The 13,865-nt window shown below is 47.3% G+C and overlaps 1 protein-coding gene across 17 annotated transcripts in view; it reads left to right on the top strand.

The window, feature by feature from the left end:
- The window catches only part of GRAMD1B (GRAM domain containing 1B), a 97,164-nt gene that overhangs the window by 72,483 nt on the left and 10,816 nt on the right, over positions 1-13,865 (top strand). For 9 of the 17 annotated variants that reach the window (XM_032449131.1, XM_015883940.2, XM_015883944.2 and 6 more), the window contains 15 exons: positions 4,557-4,641; positions 5,389-5,492; positions 5,648-5,743; positions 6,226-6,306; positions 7,949-8,064; positions 8,500-8,713; positions 8,872-9,061; positions 9,408-9,551; positions 9,861-9,979; positions 10,859-11,001; positions 11,637-11,740; positions 12,136-12,339; positions 12,556-12,646; positions 13,098-13,109; positions 13,433-13,540. In XM_032449131.1, the coding sequence (XP_032305022.1) occupies positions 4,557-4,641; positions 5,389-5,492; positions 5,648-5,743; positions 6,226-6,306; positions 7,949-8,064; positions 8,500-8,713; positions 8,872-9,061; positions 9,408-9,551; positions 9,861-9,979; positions 10,859-11,001; positions 11,637-11,740; positions 12,136-12,339; positions 12,556-12,646; positions 13,098-13,109; positions 13,433-13,540 (1,811 nt within the window). Of the gene's footprint in view, positions 1-600; positions 2,300-2,321; positions 2,984-4,556; positions 4,642-5,388; positions 5,493-5,647; positions 5,744-6,225; positions 6,307-7,948; positions 8,065-8,499; positions 8,714-8,871; positions 9,062-9,407; positions 9,552-9,860; positions 9,980-10,858; positions 11,002-11,636; positions 11,741-12,135; positions 12,340-12,555; positions 12,647-13,097; positions 13,110-13,432; positions 13,541-13,865 lie in introns of those variants that run through there. The other 8 variants (XM_015883945.2, XM_015883946.2, XM_015883941.2 and 5 more) reach the window with 5 other exon arrangements.

Raw genomic sequence — 13,865 nt, 5'->3', positions numbered from 1 at the left:
GCTCCAGAAATGAACCTGTGCAGGCAACCCCCATCATGAAGCCTCACAGGTTCATTTGTCTCACTTGCCCCTACTTCTGTTGTACAAGAAGTTCTCTGTGCTTGCAGCAAACACTCCACCTTCCTCGTGTTGCTTTTGTGGCCATGGGTGCCAGACCAAAGGTACAGTCCCTGCCTCAAATTGCACACAGCCCTCAGAGCATCAATGGTCAGAAAGCCAGCTTCACTTTTTGCTGCTTTTAACTGGTCTTTGTAGCGCCATGTTTGCCAATTGGAAACCTTCCTTCTCTCTCTCCCAGATTCCTTTTTTTTCTTCGTTTTCCTTAATATTTTACCAACTTTTCTGTCCTTGCGTGTTCTCCTCTTGATCCTAGCAGTGCTTTTTGGGATTGGCATCCCTGCCAGACTGACAAGTGGGAGAAAGGGAGTGAACCAAGCTCATGGGTTGATGTGGCAAGAGACCTCCAGTGCTCTTGGTGCTTTCTCTTTGCTCTCCAGACATGAGTACGAGCTGGTCAGGTTCACTGTGAGATTTTAGAAGAGGAACACCAGAATGAATGCACTCAACTTCTGTGGGTTTGCTTTCTGTTTGTGCCCTCAGGGTGGAAAAGCAAACATCTCTGGGCTGCCTGAGCTCACCACCTAGCAAGGAAACATCCCTGAGGTGTTTCTAATGCCTTTGGTGGGGAACATCAGACATGGAGCCCCTGGCTTGGAGGAACTGCTGTCGTGCAGACTACAGCTGGTTGGCAGTGCTTTAGGCCTCACCCATCTGTGCTCATCCATCAGGACGCAGTTTGAGTTGTCTGTGTGCCGAATTATCATCGGTTTATTTAAAAGTTTTATTAAAGAGCTTTTTTAAAGAAAGAATAGAGCTCCCAAACAAGTTTTCTCTGTAACTTTGTTTATTGAAACAGAGGTGTGATTTATTCTGCAGACCAGACATGCTTAGCAGTGGGGAGTTCACATCCCTCTTCCCTGGTGACATGGAGGAGGAGGCCGTGCTGGCAGTGTGGGATGCAGGAGCTCCACAAGTTGCTAAGAGGAATCATTCCCCCAACAGAAGTCATTAAAAGCAGAGACAAATTGGAGATGTTTTGTTGCCAAAGCAAAAAGTCTTTGTCCTTCTTTTGCTGGGGCTTTGGGGGGAAGGAGGAGCGGCTGGGTTTCATGTCTGCCTCTCCATAGCAAAAGTTGCTTCTGTACATTCCCATCTCTGCTCCCAGATCTGTGTGCCAGGAGAGTTACAGCACCTGATGGTGTTAGTGAGGTGCTGTCCATCAGGGCTGCTTCCTGTGCCATGTGCTATAGCAAGACCATTCCTTTCCCAGTTCTTTCACTGTCAAACTTCCCTGTGCTGTCCCATCCCCCAGCAGTGGCAGCTTTAGATTTCCCACGTATTTCTCAGTGTATTATCAGCAAGATGTGACCCTGGGCCCAGTTCTCCCTTTTCCTCCTCTGAGCCTCCTCTCCACCCTTCATAGTGCCACCCTGTCCCGTCTCTATCTGTTTGCAGAAGAGTTAATGTTTGCTGTCCCCACCTCCGGCTGAGCTCATCCGATCACTGGTGCCATTTAGATTTGGCACGGGGATGGTGGGTATGTAATCAGAGGGGTTTTCTGGAAGTAATCCCATAAGTCGTTAGGCAGCAAAAAGGGACATCCGTTACAACAATCAGATAGCTCATGGTTGTATGCAGTGCTGATACCTCATCCTATTTAGGTTGCAGGAATCACTTTGCTCTCTCCTTGTCTCGGGGTGGCTGGTGGATGTGCCCTTCTGATGGTGACAGGCCCCTGTGCATACACAGGTTACTTGGAAGAATGAGGCTGAGATGGACAGGGTGGAGATGAGACCTGCAGGGAGCTTATTGCTGGTGCCTGGAGGAGTTCTTGCTCTTCCTTCCTTCCCAAAACAACCTGATGAAGTGACACCAAACCAGCTCTGTGCTTTTGGAGGGGCTGGGAAATACATGCAGGAGCAGCTGAGCCCTGAAGTCCTAACTGCGTGCATCTCAGATGGCTGATTTCATCATGGCTATGTTCTGCAGGCTGGGCTTTCCTTACCCCGGCCCCTTTCACCCCCCCACGCCTCCCCCAGCACGCTCTGTCCAGCAACTTTCCATTACAGGAAACATCTGCTGGGAGGCAGGGCTGAGCCTGGGTTACTGCAGGGCATTGGCCCACAGAGTTACCCAGCCACAGTAACTTAAAGCATGTGCAAGTGGTTTCAGTATCTCCACACCCGCTCCTTCCATCAGAAACATTAGCAGAGACCGAAGCTGCTTTTCAGAGCAGAGGAGAGCTGCGGTGGGCAATGAAGAATTTACTACTTTTCTAGTTTCAAAGGGGAAAAGAAAACAACCAACCAACCAGCTGAACTGCAGCTAGAGCTGTGAATACAGCTGGGCTGGCAGGGTGCTGGCAATTGGAACTATTTTAGTTACCAGCTCTGGCATTGCTGGCCATTGGGGCTGGCTCTGAGGCTGCAAACAAGGCATTGCACGGAGCTGCTCGGGCTGTCAGCACATTTACAGCCCTTTTCCAAGGGATGCCCCCAGCAATAAGTGGAAGAGAGGAGCTCAAGCATTGCCTGCCAGCACGCTTATCCTCATGAGCCTCTTCTTTGAAGCCTTCTGGAGGAGGAGTCCTCTCTCAGATCTGCAGAGGCCGCTGGGGCAGATGACCTGAATGTGAGCAGGGAAGAAGGGGAAGGCACGTAAAGTCCTGCCAAGCTGCTGAGTCTCTTTGGACATTGAATCTAAACAAGAAGTGGTGACAGCAGGAACAGGAAAAGCAGAGTTTGACTGAGAACACGGGGAGCTGTGCAAGTGCTGAGGGAGCAGCATGGATTCCTTGCTGGAGTGTGGGGCTCTCTGGCATCCCATACTGGATCAAGAACTCCCATATCTGCATTGGGACCTGGAGGGGCTTGCTGACTTAACCCAAGAGGTTCTCAACCATGGATCAGATGAAATCCCAGCTGTGAGTGTCTCTAAACTGAAGTGTTTGTAACCGAAGTTCTAGTGCTAAGCAGAGTTGTCTACAGGCTTTGGACAGGTCAGAACATCCCGGACTGTGGGAGAGGGAGTGGAGCACCCCTCCGAATGGAGACCATACTGCTAAGTCTGGTTGCTATAATGCAATGAACCCAAAGCTCAGGGCTGATCATAGTCTTATTCTCACCTCCTTTGCACATCCTCTCTACCTGTCCCAGGAAATCTTGGCTTTAAGCTCTTGGTGGAGCCCATCTCTGTCCAAGGTGTTTTCTAGATATTCAGGCTAGAAGTTGGGTAAGTGAAAATCATGTTTCTGTCAATTGCTGGATTGTAGGTTTTATTCAGAAATAAGGGCCTTTGGGCCCGCAGGGCTGGAGCATGTGTCTCAAGTACTAAGATAATGTTAAATAATACTGTTTCTAGTTCATTGAATTGATGTGTGGAAGAGGAATGCTGTTTATGAGTGGGATTCTGTGCTTCTGACTTTGGCTTTGACAACGTTTGCTGGTTTTGAGTGGGTAGTGCTGAGAAATCTATGTGTGCCTCCTTCCCCCCTTTTCTCAGACAGAATCTTCTATAATCAGACTGATCTGGGGAAGCCCTCAGATGTGTGCCCACCATTTTGCATTGGGAGAGATGTGTTTTGCAGCTGGAGGAGGTAGGAAAGGATTGTTGAGAGGAAAGGGAAGGTAACCCAGCTTGCTCTGCCGTCCATGTGTTTGTGGGAGAAAGCATGAGAGACTGGATGAGATACTGAAATTGCACCTGCCTCTATGTCAGTCAGCTCTGCCTGCTGAAGATGTTCTGGCTATTCTGAGTGCGTGGCATTACGAGGTGGTCTTTGGTTAAAACTGTAGGCTCAGGGACAGAGTTGCATTAAAATTCAGCAAAGACCAGAGGGAAGCCAGCTCCCACAGCCAGCAGCACGGCCTCCTCTGTTGCCTTCCATGAGGTCTGCAGAATAAGTGGAAAACATGGTTGAGTTCCCATGCAAACCTCTTCTGCAATCACGTTCCCCCTCTGCCAGCAGGTAGCGGTGGGTTTGCTGACTACCAGGTGAAGCACTTGATGGGGAAGGGAAAGGGAATGTCTGTGTTACTCCGGAGCTCTTGGTGACATCGATCGCTCAAGCTCCTGTATCAGGGCTGCAGCTGTACTTAAGCACCTGTTGTCTGGGGTTGCTCTGCTGTTCCTGGGGTTGGTAGATAGTTGTTGCATTGCAAACTGAGCATGTATTGTACCTTGGGCAGTTTATGGTGGCAGGAAAGGAGATATCCCCCAAAGTCACAGCTCACACGCAGTTCTGCATTGCAGACAAAGGTATAGGCCTTCTGTGCTGTACTTACTCTTCCAAGTCAGGTTCTCCTCTTCCTCTCACTTAATGCAATGATTCCCACATCCTCCCATCTGTGTGTCTGCTGTGATGGGAGCTCCTGGCCTCATGCTTTGTAAGTGCATCCGATCCCCCTTCTCCTTCTCAAGGCGTTCCTATTTTTCCCACTCCATTTCCCCGTACTCATGCCTGCCCCTCTCTTTAACAGACCCTCTGTTATTTGCAGGTATTGAGTCCGACCTACAAACAACGGAATGAAGATTTCAGGAAACTCTTCAAACATCTTCCCGACACGGAGCGCCTCATTGTAGGTAAGGACAGTCCCTTTGTGCAGCGCTCTTTTTTAGTGCAGGCCTTTGGCTTTAGGGGTGAAACAGCACACGTACATGCAGCATTTCCTTATGGTTTGAGGAGCGTGTTCTCCTCCATAGTGCTCCCTGAATCTCACTGTTAGGGTCTGAACTCTTTCCTCCATTGGTCATTGTTGTGTTCTCAATGTGCACACTGCTGAGCTTCCCTTTTATTGAACTCCTTTGTGCATCCCCAGTGCTCCCTACTCACACACGACTGCCTTCCCTAAATACATTTAGGCTTTGGCCCTGCAGTTGATTAGTGGCTGCCCGCTGCATCACATCTGTTCTTTTATCTTATGTAACTGATGATCTCATACCATGTCTCATAGTGCTCAAATAGGCACATCCTAGCAGAGGAATAGATATTCTTTAGGGGGCTTAAATTGGGAGAGAAACAAGCAATGACACTAGAAGGTGAGAAGGAAAACCCAGGTTAAAATCTAGAAATACTCCATAAAATGCTACAGAATGGCCAGCTAATGGGGCAAGGTAGTCTGTCAGTAAAAGAGGTTGTCTGTGGCATGCTGTATTTGTAACCCAGTGCACAGAGCAGCATCTGTGGCTCAGTTCCTTTTGGCTTTGCATTGACTTACTGCAGAATTATGCTGAGTAACTTCCCTTGGTGCTGCTGCTTATCCTCACATTTAGGCTGTCCTGCCTCCTCATCTCAGTGCCCCTTAATTATCATCTCTTGTTCACCTACAGATTACTCATGTGCGCTACAAAGAGACATTCTCCTGCAGGGCCGCCTCTACCTCTCTGAAAACTGGATCTGCTTTTACAGCAACATCTTCCGCTGGGAGACGCTGGTAAGGCTCTCTGACTGGCACACCGAGCATGTATTCTACGTCAGTATATTTGCTGACAACTCTAAAAGCACTCTTTCCATCGTCCTTCTCACCGGTGTCTCTCATTACCTGCTTTCTTTTTCTGCCTTCCCCTTTCTGCATGGCTCTGACTGTAGCTGACAGTTCGCTTGAAGGATATCTGCTCGATGACCAAGGAAAAAACAGCACGGCTCATTCCTAACGCCATCCAAGTTTGCACTGACACTGAAAAGGTACCTCCTGGAAGCTTCCACCACTGGGGCCACATTGTCTGGGTGTCAGGGGAATGGAGGTAGCACCACCTCCATGGGTGTTTTCGGAATGGACTTCTGGTGGTTTGTGGGGCATGGGAGAAAGCATGAATGGAAAAGGGCTGGGTGCGGAGCTTCTGCAGACCTCAGGCTCCAGTTGAGTCTGGAATTCATGTCTGTAGCTCCTATGTGGAGTGTTGAGAAAGTAGAGCTGGGTTATACATTAGTCCTTAACTGATGGAGTTCTTCTTGTGCTTGGACCAGCTCTGTTGGTTGAGAGGCACTCAGCCATGCCATGCAGGCTCTGTGGGCTTCTATCTGTGCCCAAGAACTGAGTGGCAGTGCTTTACGTCTCACTCGGTCCTTCTGTGCACTGTCTGAAAAGTGATCCAAGGAGGTGTTTTTCTTCATCCCTTTGAGGGCCTTTTCTGAAATGATTTTTCTTTCCGTCTCTTCCCATTCAGCACTTTTTTACTTCCTTTGGGGCTCGAGACAGGACGTACATGATGATGTTCAGACTCTGGCAGAACGCTCTCCTTGACAAGGTATTGAAGCCAGCACCTCAGCGTTGGGTTGGGATGAAAGGCAGGTGGGGAATTTATGCTGAAGCACAATTCCTGGGGCTAATATGTATACATAAAAAAGACATGGTGGCAATCATGTGTATAGAAGGGGCAGGGATGGTGCTGTAGGTGCAAATACCTCTTGTTGTGTGGAATTCTGTCTGCCTACAGACATGTACTGGGTGTCTTTCTGACTCTTAATGAGGTGTGGAAGTCTCGGGGAGGAGATTTTTCAGGTCTGTAATATAAATTACGGCCCAGAAGCAAGCAATTCAAACTGGAACCCAGACAACTCAGTACACAGACAGTGTTCTTAGTATGTCTGTGCTTCAGAAGTGTAGAGGGCATCCCTAGTTAGAATGAGATTGGTGTGGTGTACATTGAGGAAAGGCTCAGTAGGTTGGATTTTCAAGTGGGGAAATGCACCTGCTGTGCTACACTCAGTGTATATACTATATTTGGTCTAAGTATCTGTTCCTCTGCCCATTGAGTATTCCTGGCTTTGCTGCAGGAGTAAGACTCAGGGCTGATCTTACAGGGTTGCCAGCATTTGGAGATATTTGGGCCTAAGTTCATACTATACTGGAAGGCTGAAGTTATCTTGTACCAGAATGCTCTGTCCTGAGGTTGGGGTGGTATTTAATGTGCAAAGGGATCACTTTGCAATGGGCAGCTTGTGTTGCTACCATATGCTGTAATTTAATCAGCCTTTGGAAGATGATAACAAAATTTAGTGCCCTTGGTTTCAAAGTCATAGTGAATGGGAACTGAGATACGGACTGACCAAGGCAGGAAACACTTAGTGCTTTATCTGTGTGTAGGATCTTTGCCTAGCAGGAGAGGGAGTGAGAGGCAGGTGTGGTTTGCTTGGTAGGACGCATGAATTACAGAGTGTATGTGAAAAGAAGGTAAAACAGAATTAGATATCCATTCTCATTTGAGTCTTTTATTTTTGCTGGCTACGTTTAGGAACTGGTTTAAAGAATATCCCACCTTACCGTGTACAGTGAGAAGCTGAAGCCAGCAAAAGTCCCCTAGGGTTATTTTCCATCATTACCAAGAAATCTTTGTCATCGATCATACGTTTCTCACATGTGAAAATCTGTTGCCTTTCATCCGTGTCCCACATACTTAAATCACGAGTTCTGCCCCATTTCTTGAGCTCCAGAATGCAATCATATGGCTGTCAGCTGACCTGCATCCCTGAAAAGTTGGGCTTTTGTGAGCGGTCTTGTTAATTCATTTTCAGTTCTTAACTTGAGATACATGTAAGCTTTCCCCAGTAGTAACGTAACTTCTCTTGATTTTAAACTGCAACAGAAAATGTTTCTCTTTTAGATAGTTTTCCTGATTTCTGTAGTTTTTAGGTGGCTTTCATTTAAGCTCCTAATGCACTGGGGTTGAACATTACTTGTGCTGTTCAGGGTGTAGCCTCGTGCTTGGGACATCTCAGTCCACAGTGCTGTTCACTTCCATTACCTACAACAGGAGTCAAACATGAAAGTGGTTCAGACAGTGCTAGATCAGCACTTAGCAGTGTGAGTCCCAGTGTAAGTGTGGTGTATTCATTTTGGTTTAGTCATTTTGGTTGTAAGCATACCCTGATCTATGTTCACTCTTTTAGCCTCTCTGTCCAAAGGAGCTCTGGCACTTTGTCCACCAGTGTTATGGGAACGAGCTGGGTCTGACCAGCGATGATGAAGATTATGTGCCTCCTGATGATGACTTCAACACAATGGGGTGAGTGAGGGAGAATGGTATCTGTTTGTGATGAAGGAAAGATGGCTTCAGGAGAGCCAAAATCTTTCAGTATTTCATAAGTCAAACTTTTATTTGTCCCTGCTGAGAGGTTTTGGGTTCTGACCAAATATTTCTTTGGCTGTAGGTGTGTAATAGCTAAAAAGCTGAAAGTGTACCAGTTCCTCCTGGAAACTGGTGGGAGCTGAAATAGTTGTGTCTCTATTTACTGAGCTAGATGAGTGATCCTGTAAATGTGCCAGTGTCCCATTCACTGGACTAGTCAGCATGTTGCCTGGTCAGAAAGTGCTGATGCTTGCCAGTCTGTGTATAAACACTTGTATAGTTTGGGCTTGATCTCCCCTGCTCTGAGCCATTTCTGCTTCCAATCAGACTAGAAGCTGCACAGAAATATTCTTACTTGCTCTGTGTGTCCAGTTGTAGCTGTACTGAGAGGTGTAAACATAAAAACCTGTGTTCTCTGTGGCGTCTCAGCTACTGTGAAGAAATCCCTGTGGAAGAGAATGAAGTCAATGACAGCTCTTCAAAAAGCAGCATGGAGGCCAAGCCAGAAGCTAGCCCTCAGCTGCCAAAGAAATCAGTAACTGCCAGCACACTGACATCCACAGGGAGCAGTGAAGCACCAGCCTCGGTAAGTGGTCTCCATTATTTAATTTCCAGACATGCCAGTTATTCAAAGGTGTGATAGTGTATGAATATGAACAATATGCAGATGTGAATAGTTGTCAGAAATAATCCCCACTTTCTAGTTGCTGGTCATACCCTCACTGTGCTCTGTCCTCGCTGCAGTTTGATGGGGTGCTACCAGAAGAGGAGGAGGTGGTAGCAGAGAGTCCTGTGGAAAAAGACCTTGGCATTGCAAATATCATGGGAGAGAAAATAGAGATCATTGCCCCTGTGAACTCCCCTTCCCTGGACTTCAATGACAACGAGGACATTCCCACTGAGCTCAGTGACTCATCTGAGACCCATGATGAAGGTATGCAGGGCAGGCCATCAGTGTTTTGTTTTTCCTCTGTCTATTCCATGGAGGGACTAGGAGAGTAAATACTGAGTTCATTTTATGGACCTGAATGTCCAGATGCAAAGAATCCTTGATCTGGGCTACAGGAAGTGAATAAGGGGGGGAGGGTTTGTTTGGAAGAATGTCCCTAAGAAATCCCATATAGATAATTACCCCTCCTGATATTTCTGCTGTTGTCCTGGGATTGGTGGAAAAAAAGAGATAAAAGTAATTCCATTCTATAAGACACTGTCGTGGTGCTGTATGAACACAGCCTGTGATGCTGGCACAGAGCATCAAGGTGGGGCCTGTTTCCCCACAGGTGAAGTCCAGGCATTTTATGAGGACTTGAATGGCCGTCAGTATGTGAACGAAGTGTTCAACTTCAGTGTGGACAAACTGTATGACTTGCTCTTCACGGACTCCCAATTCCAGAGGGACTTCATGGAACAGCGCCGGTTCTCCGGTAAGCTGCTGCTGATGCTGCACAAAGCCCAGCTGCCAATGGGGGCTGTGTTCCCTGTGAGGTCTTTGGGACTGCTGTAATCTGTATTGATGGCAATCAAAAGCAAGCAGAACCTGCCTTGTTTGGCACTGTGGGTTTATTTTCTAAGTACAGGAGACCTTTGCTACACACTTATTTGAGTCTGAGTGCTTCTGCAGCTGAGCTCTGCAGGGGGAAGGAAATACACTCCTGAGCCTGGTTATTTGATTATGCCTTTTCCTTGGGCATCCCTTTCAATTACTTTGACTGAATATTGTTTTCTCCCCTCAGATATTATCTTTCACCCCTGGAAGAAAGAAGAAAATGGCAATCAAACCAGAGTGATCTTGTACACCATTACCCTCACCAACCCTCTGGCTCCCAAAACTGCCACTGTCACTGAGACACAGGTATGTGAAAGCTCAGCAATGGTGTAATGCTTTGTACAGTCAGATCTGTGATTTCCTTCCTTGCCCCAGGCATGCTGCTTCGCACCTTTGCATTTGTCCTATCCGTTTTCCTTTACACGTTTTTCTTGTATTAACTTGCTACCTGGTATCACTGCGAATATGAAGAGCTGATCTTAAGCTCGCAGTGGTTTGTTCTGCAAGGAAAGGACCGTTATATTTCCAGCAAAAGCAGATCAGTTGGTCACCAAACAGCACATTCTAATATCTGTCTGTTGCTTGTTGTGATGGTTTTTGAGCTGCCAGCACAGGACAGTCACATACTGTCAGCTCATCCTTATCACAGTTCCCCATTGAGCTGTCAGGCTTTTTAGTGGTAAGGGCTATGAGGTGGCTGTTATAAAAGGTAAAAAAGTAAAATGAAAAATGGGAGCATCTGCAGTGCATTCAGAGAGCTGGGCTGCCTGTTTTCAGTAGGTGCTGCAGCTACAGAGATTAAAATACTTGAACAGGGATGTGTTCAAGTGGCCAAGGGTAACAACTGTAAGTTAGCTAGAGAGAATATTAAAGGGGAATCAAGGAAAGATGGGGTGGCTCAGCAGTGTGATTCAGGGAAGGAGAATCCCAAATCCCACCTTGCAAGGGTGGGAAGAAGTGTGCTGTGCAGAAGCAAGGATTGTGTACAGGGAAGGAGAAGGCAAGGTGATGGGCAAAGGGCACACTTCACTGCACAGAACTGCATATCTGATGTGAAATGCTGGATGGGCATAGTCTACTATCTGTCACAGAGCTGTATTTGTAAAGTGCTAGTGAAGGTGCCTATCTATCAAAGCCATGTTCTAACCAGACTAATAGTTGCCTTGCATGCTGTCTTTTATGCAGACAATGTACAAAGCCAGCCAAGAAAGCGAGTGCTATGTCATAGATGCAGAGGTGCTAACTCACGACGTCCCCTACCATGATTATTTCTACACCATTAACCGCTACACATTGACTCGTGTTGCCAGAAACAAAAGCCGACTCAGGTACAATTCTGGTGGGATGAACAGCTTTATTGACAACCAAAAGTCACCTTTGGGTGGGAGCGCTGCTTTTGGTGTGGCAGGAGGGGTGGGGAGAACTGAGTCTTGTGTCCTTGTTGCAGAGAGTTAGAACATGGAGCAGCTGCCTATTGTGGCAGCACTGAGAAGATAGTACAGTTGTTGCAGAGGGCTTATGGTTGGGCCAGAGAGATCTGCAGACTTCATACTTTAAAGCAGTTGTTTGCAGGAACAGTTGCCATACACAGCAAACAACTCATTAAGTGGTAGGACGTGCTTGCAGGCTGTGCCTCTGCAAAGCACCTTGCAGGACAAGCAGAGGAATTTGGTATTAGGAGAAGCTCTAGGGCTTGTGTTTCAATCTGATATGCAATCTTAATGTCTGCCTGCACATGGCCAGGGGTGTTGGGAGTCCTCTCGTGGGAAGCTTTCTTGAGGCCTTCCTGCCTCTGCATTTGGAAGGGTTTTTCATGTGGTGCTTCTGATGTGGAAACACAAAGGGAAGAAACCATTGCAGAGATAAGCATAGGCTTGATTGATTTTCATGTACATGCTGACAAAGGACTGGATGTAACCTCTAGAAGGAAAATGGAAAGAGTGAACTTCCCTTCTTCTTACAGGGTTTCCACAGAGTTACGTTACAGGAAGCAGCCTTGGGGGCTGGTAAAATCCTTCATTGAGAAGAACTTCTGGAGTGGCCTAGAAGATTATTTCCGTCATTTAGGTAAGGGTTGCAGTGACCGGAGCTGCTGCAATGGCAGCATCACTCTCATTAGTTTATGCACGCCTCTCTGTAAGCAGGTGATGTAATGGTGTGGTAGCTGCTGCTGGGGATTAGACTTCAGAGAGGCTTTTAAATGGGGTCAGCCAAAGTTATTGCCCAGCAGCTGGCGGCACTTGCTGACCATCAGCTCCGCTGTGACATGAGTGTATGGGGTAAGGGTTTAGCTAAAGGTGTGGGGATCTGTAGTGTGTATTGTGGCACAGTCATCTCATACCCTGGCATTTAGTACCTGTACTCCATCCAGCTGCTGTGCCAGTAGAGAGCTTAGAGTTTGCATCATTGCAATGCTACTTCCACTTCTATTAAATGATTTATCTTCCTTGTTGTTACTGCAGAAAGTGAATTGACCAAAACAGAGAGCACATACCTGGCTGAGGTCCACAGACAATCCCCCAAAGAGAAGGTGAGCAAGCAATCTACAGTCCGCAGGAGGAAACGGGCCCATGCCCATCTGCGGGTGCCGCACTTGGAGGAGGTGCTGAGTCCAGTCACCACCCCCACGGATGAGGAGGTTGCTCACCGAATCAAGCACGTGGCAGGTAAGGAACCACAGACCCCTCAGACTTGGGCATGGAGAGCTGGATATCTCTGGAGACAAGCTGGAAGTATGCTCATAATGGGGAGAAAGGCCTGGGCTTCTTAAAGCAGTGGATACATGATGATTGTTTTGAATGAGATAGAGGATCATGTAGTGGGAAAGCATTGCCCTCTCCATAGGACAGCATTTCATAGCTGACACAAACCTGTCTCCTCAGGTTCCACACAGACGAGGCACATCCCCGAGGAGAGCCCCAGTGGCTTCCACCTGCAGAGCGTTTCCAAGCTGCTCCTCGTCATCAGTTTTGTGTAAGTGATTTGATTTTAACTCTGCCTTCACAGTCAGCCTTCAACTTACTCTTTCCTCACATGTTTCTGGTGTTCTCTGCTCGTCAGTGCTGAAAGCAGTGATTTGCACAGCTTGTGGTGGAATTCCCACTTCAGTGCAAGGCAGGAGCAGGCAGTGCTGGCTGCAATGTGCCTTTTCATGGCAGTGCCCAGCATGAATAACTCTTTATAGGTGCCCACAAGAGCCACACAGCTCATCTTTTCCTAGTTGAATTTCACCATTAATTGCAAGCCCACAGTTAGTTCTTTCCCTCTTGAGTCTCTTCCCACTGTTCCTTCCTGCCCTCCTCCCCACCATTTATCTTCTGTACTGTCTGTGAGCCTTCTCTGCTCAACCCAGTTTCTCCTGATCTGTGTCAGTCTGTTTCTAACCTGCAGCTACTCCGTCTTTTCTCTTCCCTGCTCCCATTAGGATCTGTTTCAGGTACTGTCTTTCTCTCTCTCCCTCTTTTTTTCTTTTAAACCTCCTTATTCTCCTTTTCCCCTCCCTTTCTCCACATTCAGCACATCCACTCATTCAGCCTGTCTGACGCATCAGTCATTGTTGTCAATCTGTCCTCCTCATACATCTCTCTCATGTGAAGTTTTGGGTTCTGCTTTCTTGGGCCCTTACTTAGAATAAATCCTCATTGACACACAGTGTGGACCCAGGAACCTTAAGAAAGCCCTGGGTGTCCTCCCAGGTCTTCTAGGCAGGCAGTGGGGTAGCAGCACTCACAGTAAATGGATTGTTTTCTTTATTTGCAGCCTGGTGTTGCTGGTCATTCTCAATATGATGCTGTTCTACAAACTTTGGATGTTGGAATATACCACCCAGACGCTCACAGCGTGGCAGGGCTTGAGGCTACAGGAAAGGTACTGGTACACGAGCTTTGTTTTTCTAACTTCTTGCATGTTTTCTGTTGGTGTTAGAAACACCAAAGCTCAGGGCTACCATGTGGATTGTTTCTCTTTGGTATGTAATAGATGAAACATATCTAATAGCTGAAGCAGGTAAAACATATGTAATAAATGAAGCAGGAGATTAGCTAAAGATATTTGTTGGGGAAAAGCACCTCCTCCTTCCCCTGCCCCCTCATCTTTCTCCTCCACCTCCCCCATCTTTTTCCCCCCTCCATTCTTCCACCACCCCCCTTCCTCCTCCTTCACCTATTCCTATCCCCCCTTCCTTCCTTCCCCC

The sequence above is a fragment of the Coturnix japonica genome, chromosome 24 (genome assembly GCF_001577835.2).
Source record: "Coturnix japonica isolate 7356 chromosome 24, Coturnix japonica 2.1, whole genome shotgun sequence".
NCBI lineage: Eukaryota > Metazoa > Chordata > Aves > Galliformes > Phasianidae > Coturnix > Coturnix japonica.
The sequence above is the reverse complement of the archived record's forward strand: the minus strand, read 5'-3'. Positions and strand labels throughout refer to the sequence as shown.